The sequence below is a fragment of the Triturus cristatus genome, chromosome 3_1 (assembly GCF_964204655.1).
Source record: "Triturus cristatus chromosome 3_1, aTriCri1.1, whole genome shotgun sequence".
Lineage (NCBI taxonomy): Eukaryota > Metazoa > Chordata > Amphibia > Caudata > Salamandridae > Triturus > Triturus cristatus.
This window is the reverse complement of record NC_140583.1, coordinates 817,273,770-817,292,546: the sequence shown is the minus strand read 5'-3', so window position 1 is coordinate 817,292,546 and position 18,777 is coordinate 817,273,770. Positions and strand designations below refer to the sequence as shown.

Sequence of the window (18,777 nt, the reverse complement as noted above, 5' to 3'; positions counted from 1 at the left end):
TAAACTGTCCATGTAGCTTTGCAGGAGGCATGGTACTTTTTCAAGGCCGACACATAAACAGCCTTGGCCACAGGTGCATTGTGCTTCCTCCAGACCCTTTCCAAAACTTTACAAGCCTTTTTTTCTAAGCAGAGCTTGTAGTCAAACCAGTGTGCCCAAGGGCACACTCTGCCATGTAATTTAGAAGATCGAGACAGAATTGAAACCGTGGCAATTGTGTACAGTGATTTGGTCAGTATCCGGTCTAGTTTATAGAATAGGAAGGGTATGAAGGAAGAGTTTGTTCAATTCCCTCATAACCAATTTAGCCCACTGCCTGTTGGGAGTTTGTCAGGAGAACAAATTAACTGGAGTGAGGGGGACTGTAATATTGAGAGGTACTGCAAAATGGTCAGTCCAACTAGGTTCGACCGGAAGGTCAACAGAGAGGAGTGATAGTTTGGAAAAGATAGGGTCCAAAAGATGGCCCGCAGTGTGGGTCGCAGCAGAATTAAAAAGAGGAAGATTAAGAGATCTGATCTCCTCAATGAGGTCTACTGATTGCTTATCTTCGGGGTCCTCAATGTGTAAATTGATATTGCCGAGCAAAGTAAAATTTCCTGCCTGTAAAATGAGAAGCGCCAAATAATCATGTAATCGGGTATGGGTATGAACCCGGATTGATCCAGGAACTTAGAGTTTTGGAAGCATTCCATGGGGGCACTTGTGGGGTGTTCAAGGGTGAGGTGTTTCATTGTTAAGGCTGAGGTTTTAATCCAGATTAGGATTAGAGGAGGCTGGAAGCATTAGTGGTGTAGTTATGTTGCTATTGATGGTGGTTGTTTTCTGGCTTTGTCTCTCTGCTTTTTCTTTTCCCTCATGTTGGACCTTTATCTCTTGCTATTACGCATACTATGAGGTGCTTGAGTGTGTATTTTAATAATGAATGCGTGCTAATTGAACATGTGATGTAAACTGGGGTACTCAGTTGCAAGATAATATTGGGGCCTGTTCGAGGTTATGGACCATAAACATTCTCCATCTTGTCGCTAACAATAAACCTAAACATACAACAACATTGTACATCTCATCGACTATTAAAACAGTGACCTCCCACATCCTTTTTCTTTCCATAGAATGCTTTATAAAACTCATTCACATGTTTTCAATTATATTTACAAAATCTTCTGTTCACTTTAAAACTCTTTGCAAAGTTCACCTTACTTCTTTTCAATTGACTCGGATCAGAGCATATTAACAAAACAAAAAAAAATAAGTTGTCCTCCTAAAAATATTGCAACAAGGATGGTCAGTGTGCCTGCTGGTGAGGCATTCCCTTGCACCTGCTCACCACATGACACAAGGTCCAAAATCCTCATCCAACAACCTACAAATAAACTAGATTAATACAAAGATACCTGCATCACTTCTACTCACTGTAAAAGTACACATCTTAATGATTATGTATTCTATACATTTCCTATTAAACAGCTGAAGGCTAAAATAATTAGGTATTGTCATTTATTTTTTTAACTAAATCAGATTGTCCTTGGTAGTTTACTTATTTGGCGCATAATATAGGTCTTACTTCCATGCCGCTTTATGTTATTTAAACTTTACCTCGTAGTTAAATGTAAAAAAAGTTTTATTTGGTCTCCACCGGAAAAACTGCAATGTCCAGTCCTCTTAGGAATTCCACATTTTACCCCCACATACAAGCTTCCATGATAAACACTTGCTAATTCAAAGTTTGACTTCTTGCAGCCCTCCCAAAAGGTGACTAACCGATGCAGTAAGTGTAGCATTATCCTACTTCTTCTACCTGTCTGTATCCCTTCTATATTTTATCATTCTTCTCGCTTTGCTCAGCTATTTCTTCTTTAGGTCACGCCACATAATTGCCTCTCACAGCAGTTTGGTGTTTGTTAAAGAGCTGAAGGATCATTACCAATGTATATATCCTTATTCTCATTGGATAGAAACTCGATAGCTTGTTACTTAATACACAAGTATATTTTTCTCAGGAAGATGTTCACTCATGTATTTGCAAAGTGACATATACTAAACAAATTATTTCAGATAAAATAGGAATTCCAGGCTTTAATGCACCAATGTGATAAATTCTTACTGTGCCTAAACAGTGTGTGCCTTATATCCTCAAGTAAGGTGTTTTGTCAAAAGTGGTGCTCCAACAGCGGGAAGGATCTTACCAAACATCTCGGAGGGATTCAGAAGCTCGAGCAGATGGCCTCCACGCTTGGTCTCATACGTAGCAAACCCTCCATCTGAGTTTCTCATACTCAATAACTGCAATTGGGAGGAAGAGATATTGGGTGTGAAGATGCAGGAAATAGGGAAATACAAACTTTGCACCAAGTATAAAATCCCAAACACGGAGAAGTCCTGCCTTCCAGCGGGGTCCTATTCCTGAGTGCCCGACTTATACTACCTTTGTTTCTGCCCCACTGCACTCTCTAGCTACCCTAAATCTGTCCGCATAGCTGTGTCCACTACTCTCACATCTGACCTCAATAAACCACAAATACCCGTTCCACAAACTCTACCACATATCTGCCTGCCAGAGCCATAGTATAGCCTGGCACACCTAGACATTTGCCTGGAACGGTGAGAAATGGAACAAAGCAAAATTCCTTTTTCCAAGGAAGCAATGGTAGCTGCTAGGTCCAGCGATGCCACTGCCCATCTTTCATAACAGCCAACTATAACCTCTGCACAAACCTAACCTCCAGCTCCCTAAACCTGCTGCAACAAGTGGCCTCTGTATCTGTCGCATTTTCTATGCATTTTCTGTAAAGATATATTTAAGGGGCAGATCCCCCAACAAACCACAAGGATGAAATGAGAGAATTCCTGACTCTTATCGTCTGGCCCTACATCAGTTGAGCAAATACAGGTATCACCTTCTCGCTCCTAGCATCTGAAGCTTCCACGGGGGACTCACCACATTGACAGCGTCAAACAGACGATTGTTGGGAATTTGATCTGTTATAAATGGGCACATTTCCTGCAGCAGCATCACAGCTTTGAGGCCCTCAGCAGTGCAGTCAGCAACGATCCAGCCACAGTCACGGGTGCTAAAGGGGAATCCTCCCTGTAAGAATACATGGCACACTGTGAGATAAGGATGAGAAGTCGTTCGTGTTTGGGCAGCCAGGGATGAACACAATGTAATCAAAACTGGAGGAAATTAACAGGATGGGAAAAGGGGGTGGTGGGGTTTGATGAGAGGATAAAGGAGCGGTTGACAAGAAGCTTAAGAGAGACTGGATGTAGTGGTGAAAGGGAAATGGCAGAAAGGAGAGGGACAACACCTGAAGGAGTCTGAGTAGAATGTGGGGAAGGTTTGAGAACTAGGACAATGTGATAATGGAAGCAAAAGGGACAGATCCAGAAATGGTGAAATTGCAGGACCCGAAAAGTCCAAGACATACCTTATTCATTTGTCGATAATACTTCTGATAGTCAGGTGGATTGTCAGGTATCTGGGAAAAAATAAAATGGGGAAATTGGAAAATAGGTTGGAAGGTGAATTACTGATCAGTAACGCTGATTTCACCACTTGAAATGTTTCATAACTTGACACCCTTTGAATTCTTCTGCCACGCTGTGACTGGATAAAGAAGAGTCTTTTAAAACGTCAAATCTCTGCTTACCATTAGCATATGTCTAATCTGATTACATTGACAGGGCACAAGGATCAAAGTAGCTTCTACATTATCTTGAAATCCTTTCTGGAGCTTTTGCATTTGAGGCACAGTAACCTTTTATGCAGCATCTTCTCCTCTATTGGAGACGGTGGCCTGGATGCAGTGTTATTCGGATTCACGAGGGGTACCAATTTGCAAAACTCTGGGTTACAGGTAAGTAAATTCATTTGCAGATTGGATCTTTCAAATATTAACAAGTTTTGCATCAAGTGGCATGCTTCAAAACAGGTGAGACAGAGGTAAAATCAGGTCTGGGTCCAGTATTCTGGCTCATGCAGGTACCATGATAAAGCAGGCAAAACCAATGCAAGATTTAGACCAAATGATAAAGATAAATGGGGGTTGTTCAGCTGTCAATGGTCTTGGTAGGACCAAAAGAGTTCTTGAGAAGAGCCTGGCCTATCGGCCCTGCCTGCTAAATCTCTATAGATGATATCCTCACAAATGAGATATTTTAATTCTGCTTTGTCGATTTAGGTGTCTTCTTTAATAGTGCAACTGTGTCAAGCAAAGATATTTACAAAGAAGCAGGTGCCACCGTTGCACATTTCTGTCAATATTATAGTTGCAAGATCTGTGTCCTCTCGCGTGTTCTGGAGAAGGAATCCCAAAAACACTCATTTGTGCAGGGGAGTCAGCTGCAGCAAAGCTCAGAATGCCCATGCAGAAAGCAATTCTTGCACAGACCAAGGGATGATGAGCAAAATGATCCTGGACCTCACTGCAGTGACAGAGAGGGAAATCGGATGGTTTTAAGGCCAACTGAATGCATGAATCACACACACTCATTTGTGCAGGGGAGTCAGCTGCAGCAAAGCTCAGAATGCCCATGCTGAAAACAATTCTTGCACAGACCAAGAGATGATGAGCAAAATGATCCTGGACCTCACTGCAGTGACAGAGAGGGAAATCGGATGGTTTTAAGGCCGACTGAATGCATGTTGATGCAAGGGACTAATTGCCAATTCTCTGCTGATACCCCAGGACATGATCTTAATTGTTTTTTAACACTATTCGGAAACCAGTTATAGGATGTACGAAACATACCAGGTGTTGGAAACCGAAGTACGGCCCACACAGCATAAGAAAGACAGAGGATGGAGAAGAAATGTACCTCACTTGTACTACTTCTCCCACAATACCAGTATAGCATGTAGTTGGCAGAAAGCCAGAATGCAATTTCAACCTCAAAAACTGATCTCGGGAGGTACGATACACGGAAAGAAACAATTTGACACCGACATTTGGTATAAAAGCATTTTTTATTTTTTTTAGAATTTACAAAACAAATTAGTACTTGTCAGAAGCTGCTCCAGTCACAGCTTTCTATGAAAATTTAAATTTCTAAGCATTTATACGTGTGTATATGTGCATGGTGTAAATGTATGCATGCATAAATAGTCCAAAAACATTTATTTTCTTCCTTGTGGAGAACCCTTAGCCCCCCCCCCCCCCCAACACTCCAACCAGTTTTGGGGACATTCTCTCTCCGTTCCCACCTAGGAAACACATTTACACCTGTTCTTAACAGGAGCGAAATCTAATGTACATAGTGTGGGGTATCATTTACAAAAATCTGCGGTAATATTATGCGTGTAAATCAACACAAATGTAAAGGAAAATGCTACTTACCAGTATGCATCTGTTCTTGGCATGTAGAGCTGTAGATCCGCACACTATGCATAGATCGCCATCTGGTGTTGGGCCCAGATGTTTGCACTTGTTTTTGTCTTGGAAAAGTCTTTGAAAGTCACAAGATAGGTGACTCCTCCTTAGGATGATAGTGCGCATGGGCATCGGCATCGGCTCCATCTTCAGATTGTTTTTCGCAAGCAGGGAAATTATGGAGTTTTGTGAGAAACAGATAAGATGCACATGTATGCTGTATCTAAATAAGATAGTACTGGAACAGATAAAAGTAGCCTGGGAGCTGGGTGGGCGTGTGTGGATCTGTAGCTCTACATGCCAAGAACAGATGCATACTGGTAAGTAGCATTTTCCGTTTGAGGCATATGAGCTGCAGATCACACACTATGCATAGATTGTATAGCAGTACCCCTCCTCCCTCCTAGCGGTGACCACCAGTATCTGTTGCAGTAGTTTGAAATAATGTTTGGTGTACAGCCTGGCCCACACTAGCTTGCTATTTTGTTTGCACGTCTACACAATAGTGCTTTGTGAATGTGTGCGGTGTAGACCATGTAGCTGCTTTGCAGATGTCATCTAAGGGAATGTTTCCTAAAAATGCCTTTGAAGCCCCTATCTTTCGGGTAGAGTGGGCTTTAGGGGGAACTGATAATATACTTTTTGCTTTGTTATAGCAAATCTGTATGCATTTGACAATCCACCTTGCTATCCCAGATTTTGATATGGGGTTGCCTTTATGTGGTGGTGAGAAGGAAACGAAAAGTTGTTTTGTCTTACGAAAAGATTTTGTTCTTTCAATGTAATAAAGCAGTGCTCTTTTTACATCTAGAGTGTGAAGAGCTCTTTCTGCGACTGTTTTTGGTTTCGAGAAGAATACTGGCAACTCCACAGACTGGTTGAGGTGGAAGGGAGAAATAACCTTAGGGAGGAATTTTGGATTGGTTCTGAGAACCACTTTGTTATGATGAAGTTGTAAAAAAGGTTCTTGAATAGTTAGTGCCTGTAGCTCACTGACTCTTCTAAGGGAAGTAATGGCCACTAGGAAAGCGACTTTCCATGTTAGAAATTGTAGCTCGCATTTGTGCAGAGGTTCAAAAGGAGGGCCCATTAGTCTTGTGAGAACTATGTTTAAATTCCACACAGGTGAGGGTGGTACCCTGGGAGGAATTATTCTTTTGAGGCCTTCCATAAATGCTTTGATGGCAGGTACCCTGAATAGCGACAAGTGATGTCTATTTTGTAAGTAGGCTGCTATGGCAGCAGGTGTAACCTAATAGATGTGTATGCTAAGTTACACCTTTGGAGATGCAGTAGGTAACCTATGATGTGTTGAATAGACACATCTAGAGGATTGATGGTGTTATTGTGACTATATATCACAAATCTTTTCCACTTGGCTGCATAGTAGGCTCTAGTGGAGGGACGTCTAGCTTCTTTGATAATGTTCATACAGTCAGGGGGAAAGTTAAGGTATGCAAACTCTAAGACCTCAGGAGCCAGATCACTAGATTGAGCTGTGCTGGGTCTGGGTGCCTGATCTCTCCACGGCTCTGGGTTAAGAGGTGTGTGGAGAGGTGTAGTTTTTGGTGCGGGACTATGGATAGTTCCAGTAATGTGGTGTACCATGGTTGTCTGGCCCATGTTGGAGCAACTAGGATGAGAGTCAGTGAGTGTTGCTGTAGTTTGCGCACCACCAGTGGAATGAGTGGGAGAGGCGGAAAAGCATACGCAAATCTGCCTGACCAATTCATCCATATCGCATTTCCTTTGGACAATGAGTGTGGATATCTGGCGGCGAAGCTTGGGCATTTGGCGTTTTCGTGTGTGGCGAAGAGATCTATCTCTGGTTGCCCAAACATGTGGAAAAATGGTTGAAGAACTTGCAGATGAAGTTCCCACTTGTGAATCTGTTGTGTCTGATGACTTAACAGATCGGCTATGTTGTTCTGGACTCCCGGGACATGTTGGGCTAGGAGAAAAATGTTCTGAGGAATAGCCCATCTCCATATGCTTTGCGCTAGTTGAGAGAGGTGTAGGGAGTGTGTCCCGCCTTGTTTCTATATGTAGTACATGACTGTCATGTTGTCAGTGCGGACTAGGACAGCCTTGCCTGATATTTGTTTCTGGAATGCCTTCAGGGCTAGGAAGATGGCTAGTAACTCCAGTTGATTGATGTGGAGTAACTTTTGTTGAGGCGTCCACCTGCCCTGATGGTGTGATGTAATAGATGAGCTCCCCAGTCGGAGAGTGATGCGTCCACTGTTAGCACAATTTGTAGACCCAGCTCGAGGAACGGTCGTCCTTTGGAAAGGTTTTTGGTGTTCCACCACTGCAGAGAGCGATCCGTGTGACCGTCCACCAACACCAGAACTGTTAGCTGACCTTGAGCCTGGTTCCACTGACGGGCCAGACATTCCTGCAGGGGACGCATCTGGATCTTGCGTCAGGTACTATGAATATGCAAGAGGCCATCATCCCTATTAACTGCATGAACACTCGAGCTGGAAGAGAGTGTTGCGGCTGAAATTTTAATATGAGGCTTTGTATGCTTGCCATCCTGGTTTTGCTGGGATATGCAAGTGCTTTTGAGGTGTTTATTGTGGCACCGAGGTACTGTTGTATGTGGGACGGTTGTAGGTGAGACTTTGTGTGGTTTACTGTAAAACCTAAGTCATGGAATAGTTGGATTGTGGCATGAGTGTGATGTACACACTGATGGTATGAGTTGGCTTTTATGAGCCAATCGTCTAAGTATGGGAAGACATGGTTGTGCTGTCTTCTTAGGTGAGCCGCAACTACCGCCAGACACTTGGTGAATACTCTGGGTGCTGTGGTGACTCCGAATGGGAGGACATGGAATTGGTGGTGCTGACCGTACACTACAAACCTGAGATATTTCCTGTGAGTGTTGTGAATAGGAATATGAAAGTAGGTGTCCTTGAGATCTAGAGTGGCAAGGAAATTGCCTTGTGTGAGAAGAGGAAGGACCTGTTGAAGCCTGACCATATGAAAATGGTCTGAGTGTATGTACAGGTTTAAGGGCATGAGGTCTAGGATTGGTCTTAGAGAGCCATCCTTCTTCAGAATGAGGAAGTACAGGGAGTAAACACCTGTGTTTTGCTGTTGCAGGGGGACTTGTTCTATTGCATGTTTGTGTAGGAGGGTGATTACCTCCTGCTTTAGCAGCAATAAATGTTCCGGTGACATTGGGCGCTGTCTGGGTGGTATGTTCGAGGGGTAGAAGTGAGTTCTAGACAGTGACCCGATTGAATGATTTGTCTCACCCACCTGTCTATGGTGGTGTTGTTCCAGACAGGCAGGAAATGTAGCAATCTTCCCCCGACCGGAGTGGAATGGTCTGGGGGAGAGGAGGGAAGTCATTGGGTAGGAGTGGAGGCAGAGCGGGTGTTATTGGTCTTGCCACTACCTTTGTTATTATTGACTCTGTAGCCTCCTCTTTGATAACCTCTGGTGAATGTGGTCTGGGTGGAAGTTTTATAGGACGTGGAGAGATTGTCAGAGGAGTAACCTCTGGAGGTGCCCTTGTAAGAGGAGCGACGAAAGGAACGTCTGGGAGCTTGTGATTGCAAGGCTCCCATTGATTTAGCCGTGTCGGTGTCTTTTTTCATCTTTTCGAGAGATGAATCCACCGCTGGCCCAAATAGATGCTCCTGGTCAAATGTTTGGTTAAGAATGGAAGTCTGAACCTCAGGTTTAAAACCTGAAATGCGTAGCCATGCATGCCTACGCAGAAGGACACTTGTGTTGATGGCTCTGGAGGCGGTGTCTGCCACATCTAGAGTGCAACGAATGGAGGTGTTTGTGATGAGCTTACCCTCCTGTATGAGGTTGTTGGCCTTAGTTTTGTATCTGTCAGGGAGATGTTGCAATAGGGACTCTAACTCATTGTCGTGTGCCCTATTGCATCTGGCTAACAAAGCCTGAGTGTTGGCGATGCGCCATATATTAGCTGTTTGTTACGCCGTACGTTTACCAGAGGCGTCCAAGAGTTTTGACTCCTTGTCTGGAGGTGGAGCGTCCCCTTACGTTTGCGAGTTAGCCCTTTTTCTGGCATTGGAGACCACTAAGGAGTCCAAGGGTATTTGAGCTTTAATGTATATGGAGTCTGCTGGGGCAGCTTTATATTTTTTCTCTATCCTGGGGTTTATACCCTAGCCCTAACAGGATCTTTGAACACCTCAGGTGCATGTTTGATGACCCCTTTTAACATAGAGAGGACGGAGGTGGACTTTTGTGAAGTATCAAAAGTGTCCATTGAGAAATCCTCTTCCACAGGGTCTGTATGTAGGCAACCCCGTGGTATTGTGCAGCTCTGTGAACGTGCTGGGTGAAACCTATGGTATCCTCTGGAGGGGAAGATCTAGAGGGGTAGATGTCGTCTTGTGGTATGTTAGGGACATCTGGTGTGTTGTAATCGTCCCAGGGGTCTGGGGTATAAGGTGGACTAGGATCCCCTAGTGGTTCATTGTCTGCCCCCTCCCCCATGTCATCAGAGGTGTCATCATCATCGTCCATTGGTGGAGGAGATGGTGTAGGAGAGTGATGTGGAGGAGGAGATGGAGAAGGGACTCTGAGATGCGATGTTACAATGTCTCTCTTCTTAGGTGGTGGAGCCGGTGGAGGCGTGTCCAGTGGTCTCTTTTTAGAACTGAGAGTTAGTTGACCAGTCTTTGTGTCTTTTAGAAGAGTTTTTTGGGTGGGATCCAGTTTAAAAAGCTCTTCTGTTGGAGGTTGGTGTTTCGACGCCGATTTTTTCGGTTCCGAAGGCTTGCGTGGCACCGATTCTGGAGTGGACTTGTGCTCCTTAGGCTTTGAAGCGTGAGATTTTTTTGTCTCTGCAGGAGTTTGCTGAACTGATTGCTTTTTCGGTTCTGATGGCTTCTTCGGTTCCGAAGGTTGAGAATGTGAACTCTTCGGTAGTGTCTTTTTGCTCGGTTCCGATGGCTTTTTCGGAGTCGAGGGGTTGGTGCCAGTAGGTTTGGGTGCCGAGAGCGTAGATGTGGAGGCAGTGGTCAGCACTAAGGTGGAGGAGGGTTTCTTTTTCAGTGCTGGGGCTCGAGTTTGGGCACCGACGGTAGGCTGACTCGAGCCAGAGTGGCCTGAAGGCTTAGTTGTGGACTTCTTTGCCGGGCCCGAAGGCAGGGCGTGAGAAGTATTGTCTCAGTGGGCATCTGGGCCCAAAGGTGAAGGTGTTACCAAAGCCTTTTTCGGGCGGGGGGAGGGGGTCGGGGTCGACGTCACTACTTACAACCCGCTGCCCAGGAGTGATGTTCTCGACATCGGCTTTGCAGGTGCTGACGGGGCCCTCTTCGACCCGCTCCTGTTCTGGCACAACAACGCCCTCCTGGAAGATGTCATCGGGAATGGAGGCCAACAAGCGAGCCATTGTTCTTCGAGCTCGACGATCCCGGATAGTTTTCTTGGAGCGGAAAAAGGCACAAGCTGGACAGTCTTTTGCCTCGTGCTCTGGTGAGAGGCAGAGGTTACACACCTCAGGAAGATCTGTGTGTGGGAATTTCCACCCACATTGAGGACACTTCTTGAAAGGAGTCCTTTCCATGAGCCAGAAAGAATGGCCTAAGTGCGCGACGACTAGGGATCGCAATCGAAACAATACCAGAGAAAGGGTGAGGATTGCGCGTCAAAAGTTGGATCGGTAACAGCACCGAACTGGATCGCGTTAAACACATCCGATCCCGATGGCGGAAAAAAACAATCTGAAGATGGAGTCGATGCCCATGCGCACTATCATCCAAAGGAGGAGTCACCTATCTTGTGACTTCCAAAGACTTTTCCAAGACAAAAACAAGTGCAAACATCCGGGCCCAACACCAGATGACGATCTATGCATAGTGTGAGATCTGCAGTTCATATGCCTCGAACATTACATTTTGAGATTATACAATGCAGAGCAAACTAAAACCACACAAAAGTTCAGTTAATGTGCTAAAACAGCTTGTGAATTTAGCCAGAAAGACAACTTGTGAACCCCGCAACCACTGCTGTTGCGTAGTTATTAAATGACAAGCCTCAGGTGCCTCTTCCAGTCTCTAAATGATTAAAAGGGGTCACCAATTTTACACTAGGATTATGGGTCAGGATGGTTTTTCCCTTACCCAGGTTATGCTTTACAGTGGCTACTCCTCACCCCATACATATTATACACAACAGCATAGTCCCATTATCTCTTTACTCACTTGTGTGATCCGGAAGAACTCATGGGCCTTCTTCAAACAGGAGATGAATCCGGTCTGAACCTGAGCTCCTGCCTACCACAAGGAAGACATGGTAACCAGAGGTATATGAAAAATGTAATGGAGGAAAGTGGCAGATGGAGACACAAGAGGAAAACATAAGAGTGGGAGTAAAGACAGCAAGAAATACAACTAGGGGTAAAATCAAGGATGGACACGTGCAGATGACAGTGAGTGGAGCGAGATGAAGGGCAGAATAAACAGCAAAGCAAGGATGTAAAATGTAGGTCCGGGCCTGATCCATGCCTCATTTTGGTGAAAACCATTGACCATTTAAATGAGGTGTACTCACTGTATAGAAAGGTACTGTAAACGGATATCACAAAAATGTAGCCTGGATCCAGACCTCCTGGACTCATAATGGGCAGCTCACCAGAAAGAGTAATCAAACAAAAAGGAGGTTGGGAAGGACAGCCAGTGAAAAGAGAGACATAAAGCCAGGAAGAATGTGAGTGATCCAAAAAGAAGGATGTAAAACTATGAAGTAGAGAGACTGAGAGAGAAGGGCTTGGAAACTTGAGTTGGCAAATTGAAAAGGGAAAACATCCAGCATTATTTGCAGGCCAAGTTTGTGGTCACAATGATCCCCGCAAGGGTCCCAGGTAAAGCAGACAGAGCAAGTTAGTTGCATGCTATAAGATGGGACCAGGTTATTTTGTGTGGCAGCGCGGTGACTTATTTTGTGCATTTCTTGGGGGAGGATAAAAGGCCGTACAATGGGGATAGGCTAGGAATAGAAAATAAGTGGATAATTGGAGGGAACAGGTGGGGTCTATACACTGAGGAAGGAGTAAAGGACTAGTGTTGAGAAGGAGAAACTATAGTGATCCACTAACTGGCCTGAAAAGAAGGAAGTACACAAACAAACACACATATGTTTATGAGTTTCTACTGCACCTCGAGAAAAGCTTGAGCTGCTAATGCTGTATCCCACAACTGGGAGCCATTGATTCCCTGAAAAGTAAAAATATTCAATAATCATGTAACAACAGTGACAAACATGCATCAAGTACAGTGTAATGAGTCCGCAGTGTTGAGTATCTACATCGTATTTACAAGTGTAAGGATCGCATGCAGAGAAATGTACATCTGTGTACTCTTCAAATTTCTACAATTCTCCTTCCCCCCTCCAACCTCTATGGGTTGGCATCATCTGGAATAATTAAAGTATCTCAGTGATGTGCATTTAACTGGATTTCCATTGTAGGTGTTTAAACTGAAATCGCTAGCTGCTTTCTTGGCACTCATTCCGCTTGAACAATTTTAGCCCTGTGGCATATGTGGATTGTTGTCAAATAAATTGGTAAGATAGCTCAGTAAGTTAGGTGTTCATTGCGGAGATCCGTGTGCATTTGTTTGGCACAAGCGAAAATCGCAGCAGGTACGACTCAGTGTTTCATCCAACCAAGGTCAAGAAATTGAGTACAACTGATTTGCACAAAACATTTACAATGCTATGGGCCTGCTGTAGCAAATCCTATTTAAAAGCAAGCTGTTACTATTGTATTACTATGCACACATTCTCTCTGTGCCTTTTTATGGTCTGACTTGCCAGCACATCTGTTTGCATAGCCTACTGTTACTAATTCTTTAAAGTATGCAAAGAGAGGGATTTGGCACCAGGTAGATTAATATTTCCTTCTCACCTCATGCTATTAGCTAGCTAGTGCACCATTCTATCTTCCAGAAAGTGCGTCCATTGCGATGCATGAGGGACTACTTTACATGTGAAAAGTACACTCAATCATTAGGCTGGTTGCTACATTCAATTATTTACCCCCTAGTTGCATTCTATACAGAAAACAATCTTTTTTTGCTACTTTTTCCTAGCACTGGTCAAGTCAATAGGGCAGTCTTCAATGTCATAAACAGCAACCGTACATGTAACACATTTAATCAGTGTTTGTGAATGCCTGGGTTTACATTCGTCGCCCAGTGCTTAAAGAAATAACTGCCGGGCCCGAAGTTTTGCTCAAACGACCACAGCCGGCACTATCAAATTTCGAAGCTGCCTAATACCAAGACTACACAGTCTTGATTCCCCCTCATGCCTCCTTCAACCACCACCAGACACTCTCAGTTCCTTTATTTCACTTTTATGGTTTCCTATTTTGTCTCTGTATCACTGTTGTTCTGATTTTGCTTCATCTTTTTTTCATTCCTTTTCCGCTTTTCTCTCTCTTGCTCCAGGTCAAAGTCTGTTAAGGAAATATAACTGACAGTCCCTAAAAATGACTGCTGGTGGCCCACACCTGAAACCACAAGCTCAAATTAATGACTAGCGCCACCACATTAAAGCCAGACCAATCGGCTTTGCCAATGCTTGTTGATTATGGCATCAGTACAGGGGGGAAAAGGCAGTACTAGGTCTATGCAGGCTTCTTGTTGAGATTAGGAGTTGGTTAGTATTTACAGGACACAATTTCTAAGAAAAACAATGGGGGGAAGAATTATCATATGCAATTCATAATGACATCATAGGAAGTGACATCACAATAAGTAATGTCATACTCTTAAAACACTCCCACTTAAAATTAAACTGGCTTATTTTGACAAAACCATCAAGTTTATATAATCACAAGGAACCGTTTTTGGGTTTGTTTTACTTTTTACAAATCACATGTTTTACACATACTATTCAGCTCAGAAACAACTCTAAGGGGCACTATTTTTAGGCAGACGTGAGGGACTACGTTTAACAATTTTAACTGTGTTTAGAGAGTAAACAAAATGTGCTGGATGTATTTATTTTGTAACAGTAAGAGTTGGTGTTAATGCAGGTTTACTTTCTCCTGGTGTTCTAAATGCAAGCAGCTGTAGTGGTGAGGCACAAGGTGTTATCTTTGAAACTATTTCAGCCACGAGTAAGGGGTTTATAATGCGAGTGCCAAGCTGCTGGCTTTGCCAATGCTTGTTTGTAAAGCCCTACTTAAAAAGAGTAAAAGCCTGCATCGTTTCGTAGGCGCGCAGATCATGCCTCCATTCGCTAACAAAATGACACCTTTTTATGTACCTATCCAAGTTGGATCGACAAAAAAAATGAAACAAATATGTGTGTAAGTGTTTTTTTGGGGGGGTATGAAAGCAGATCGGGCCGAAGCAGCACAAGACGCCAGGGTGGCATAAGCAACATGGAGGCGCAGGTGGGAGGAAGCGACACGGTGCACGGGTAGTTGAAGCAACATGGGAGAGGCACACGTGGGGGGACGTAACATGAAGGAAGCAGGTAGGAGGCCGTAGAAAATTAAACGAACATGAGAAAGAGCAACATGAAGCATGTTGGGGGAGAGAGAGAGCACCAAGGACCTGAGAATGGGTGCAAGCACACAGGTGAGAAAGCAACGCAGGGGAGAGAAGAAGTACATGAGAGCGAATGCATCACAGAGGGGGTGGGTGGGAAGCACAAAGTTGAGAGAGCAACATGGTGCAGAGAGTAAGAGAAGCACACTAGGTAGACAGCTGGAAAAAACATGCACTCTCGTGGAGTGTTTAAGGCAAAAAAAAAAAGTAGTTACCTAAAATTTAGCAGTGCAGGACCCACTTAAACTGAATATGCTCCAAGAGAGGGACAGACACAAGGTGGACAATAAAAGCAATAGCGAATAGGAAGCAGGCAAATAAGACTGACAGATAAACCAACAAATGGTAAGCAGTAGGCAGGCTGCACACCCCCCTTTGTCCTTGGTAATACCACAATAGGTCTTTCACAACCAGGCAGCTTGCTGTCTGGTAGGCTCAACCTAAAAATGTAGTTGCCTGAATCTGAACAGCGGAAGGCTACAAGTTATCCAATCAAAAGGATGGTGAACAGGCTATGCTCCAGTTGAAGGACAACCACAAGAAGAGGAGGGAAAGTCATTGAATAAGAAGTAAGCACATGATGGTGACAAGAAAGCAAAACAAAAGTAAATGGTGGGTGGGCTCTAAGCCCACTGTCAGTATTTATATGGTCTCTTTCAACAACAGAGAGCTAAATGCTGCCAGCAGATGATACCTAAATCGTGTGGGGACTCCGTCCACCCACATCCATCACCAACTTATGCCTTACCAATCCCATTATTCATTGATTTAGCCTTTACTCGGCTGTATCTAAAATTAATGCTTTTTAAGGTACTACAGAGTAAATATGTGCACCGTAGAGTGTATGTAGCATAAAGCGACAGTGGTATACAATGATGATTCCTATTCCTTGTCGGGACAGAAGAGTTACCTGCATCTTCATGCCGTCCAGTCCCAGCCTAGAAGAAAGAGATTAAAAATGATGACAATATAAGAAATTAACACTTATCTCCTATGAGACTCACAATCCTTGTTTGCGTGCTAAGATCACAAAACCATGTAAGAGCATACCCAGCGTAAACCATAGTCCGCTGCAGCCAGTGATTAGTGAAACTGTGCAATGAACTTTATACCATGAGAAGTGGTGGCAATGTTACATTTGCTACACTGCTAGCTGTAATGAGTAAAAAGAGGGTAGCGAGGAAGGCATGAAGGAAGGGAGGAATGGAGCGGGCTATCAAGAATCACCAAGAGTCGTTGACAGCTGTTTTTTTACTTTGTTCAGCGGCTTATTAAGTTAGTCGCTATGCTGATTTAGACTGTCCATACTGCAAATCACACCTTCTCCTGCTACTGATTTTCCCCATCTCTGTTTCAGGTTGGATCGAGAATTTATGCGTTGAGCGTCACATACAGAACTAAGTTAGACAATGTCTCACTGATGATTACCTTGTTTTTTTATTTTATTTTTTAGGTTTTTCTATAGAGCAAACTCGACTTGAAGATATCAGTTATCAGAGCGCTTTACATGAGCACTAGTTTTGATACAGAGGGACACATTTATTTTTGTTAGGCAAAGGGAGATTAAGTGATTTGCCCAGAATCACAGGATGTTGAGCGTCGTTGCCAAGACTTGAACCCGGTTCCCCAGTTTCGAGGTCGACTGCTCTAGCTGCAAGACCACATCCTCTCCCCAAATAGTATGTTTGCTCTTTCTTTTATGTAAGGTGCTCTGATACCTTTGGGTCTAGCTAGCGCAATATAAAGCTTGTCAATAATAAATCTTATAAATAATCAGGAACCTAGAGGAAACCTTTTTGAAACTAAGTCCACCCCTCCATCTGCTCCAGCATGGATAGGGTCAACTCTATTCGAAAGGTTCAATTCACCCATAGGGACAAGAAATGGGAGGTGTATCTATAACAGAAAGCCCACTAACAAAAAATATGTTAAATTAATCTCAGCACTGGCTGCCTCATCACAAGGGAAAGCTAGCAACAATGTCTCAACCGGATTCAATAAAGAAGGCAAATACACATGTATGTACACGACATTACAGAAAGGAAAGAAGGAGACTCCTGCTAGTTTTTTCAAAAGTGCTCATGGCATCATATATTTGAAATCGCAGTTCATACAAAACAGTTATATCAGCACTGTGAGCATAAATTGCAAAGGCAACCCAAAGAAACTTGGTGCACGTTGTGCTCGTGACACAATAAGTGACGGCGGTGACAAGTGGAAAGAACAGCGTCACAAGGGAAGCACAATGCTATCTTGGGATGAGAATGCTTCAAACCTTCAACAATTGTTTTTTGCCTCCTACTATTCTGTCTTGTGGACAATACTTCATCAGGCAGTGTGCAGCCAGAATGTGGTGTCTAAAAAATCTATGTTAGTCTGCTAGACTGTTTGATGTTTGCAGAGTCTGTTCTCTCGGCCTGCCGTGGCGTGTGGTGTCTGGGAACGTTTTCTAGTCTGTCTTACCGTTTGGTGTATGAAGAACCTCTAAAAGCCTCTCAGGCTGTTTGGTAATTGAAGAATTTCTTCTTGCAGTCTGCCAGACGGTTTGGTCCCCAAGAATTTCCAAGAGTCTGCCAGACAGTGTGGGATCTGAAGAGAATCACGTCTTCTAGCCTGCCAAACTTTGTAGAGTCTGGACAATCTCTGATAGTCTGTCCGACAATAAAAGGTCTGAAGAATAGCTTCTAATAGTCCGTCAGACTGTGTGTTGCCTGAAGAATCTCTTCTTTACTTGTCCTAATAGTGCGGAGTGTGTTGAGGCTGAAGCGTCTCTTGTCCCAGTCTGGTAATATGTCTTGGGCTTTGCCACTACTGAGCCCAATCTGAGACTTAGAAGAGTGAGCGTCTTGACACAGCTGCTCGTTAATCTAAGCCCTGCTGAACCCGAGCAAAGAGAGGCTACAAGTAAGACATTACCAACACAGATGAATGGGCCAGAGACAAGCAAGCCACAGAAGAGACATCCATGCCTGTAGTAAAAGGTCCCTGGCACACTTGCACAAACTAAGCAAGTCTTATGGTAACTCTTTACGGGGCTGGCTTCTCGAATGATGGGACTCTGATTGGAGTATTATTTAATTCATACCTCTGACATAAAGGTTACATAGAATAAACATGACTAACATTCTTGAGAAATATATCTAAGACACCTACAAAACTGAGTGACCTAAAACGTCCTAATCCTCGGTCCCCAAACAAATGAACTACTAATTTCATGTCAAAACACCTGCAAATATGGCCGAGTGATATGTACTGTTTTGAAGACACTGCTGTTTGCGGAAGAGCTCCCATTATGAGAAAAGGTCTGTCGCCTTTAAACAAGCGCAGGAGATGTTTGGGTTGGATATGAGACAATTCTTTCAATATATTAGAATGGTTCATACTGTGAAAGAAATATGGAAGTCCTTTCTTGAGGCCCTTAGAAGTCAATGGGGTGATGAAGGGTATGTTGGACTTAGCTGGATGTTGAAGGGTAATAAGACAGCTGTATGCTGAGTTAGTGATGGACCAAGGGGGTGATAGGAAGAGGGTTTGTGAGAGGTGGAGTGAGGACTCCATAGAGTGATTGGAGGAAGGCATGTGCAAGAGTTTCTCCTAATGCATGATTTAAACTAATGCATTTTCATTTCCTCCACACAACTTATTTCACCTCCAAGAAATTAGATATTATTTATCCAGATAGACTTTATGCGTGTAGCAGATCTGGTACTGGGGGAGGCAGATATATATGCATATTGCATGGTCTTACCCGCGGCTAGGGAACTTCTGGGGGCGTAACTGAAAGCCTGAAGACAACCACAAAAAAAAGTCTATAAAGTCCCTGAAAAAGTCTATAAAGAAGTGCATGT

The 18,777-nt window shown here is 43.7% G+C and overlaps 1 protein-coding gene across 1 annotated transcript in view; it reads right to left on the bottom strand.

The window, feature by feature from the left end:
• The window catches only part of LOC146861102 (lanosterol synthase-like), a 202,556-nt gene that overhangs the window by 68,616 nt on the left and 115,163 nt on the right, over nucleotides 1-18,777 (bottom strand). Inside the window, exons 15-20 of the mRNA XM_085645161.1 lie at nucleotides 15,840-15,867; nucleotides 12,527-12,583; nucleotides 11,573-11,644; nucleotides 3,432-3,482; nucleotides 2,942-3,091; nucleotides 2,190-2,286 (exon numbers count right to left, since the gene is read on the bottom strand). Coding sequence (XP_085501287.1) covers nucleotides 2,190-2,286; nucleotides 2,942-3,091; nucleotides 3,432-3,482; nucleotides 11,573-11,644; nucleotides 12,527-12,583; nucleotides 15,840-15,867 — 455 coding nt within the window. The remainder of the gene's footprint in view (nucleotides 1-2,189; nucleotides 2,287-2,941; nucleotides 3,092-3,431; nucleotides 3,483-11,572; nucleotides 11,645-12,526; nucleotides 12,584-15,839; nucleotides 15,868-18,777) is intronic.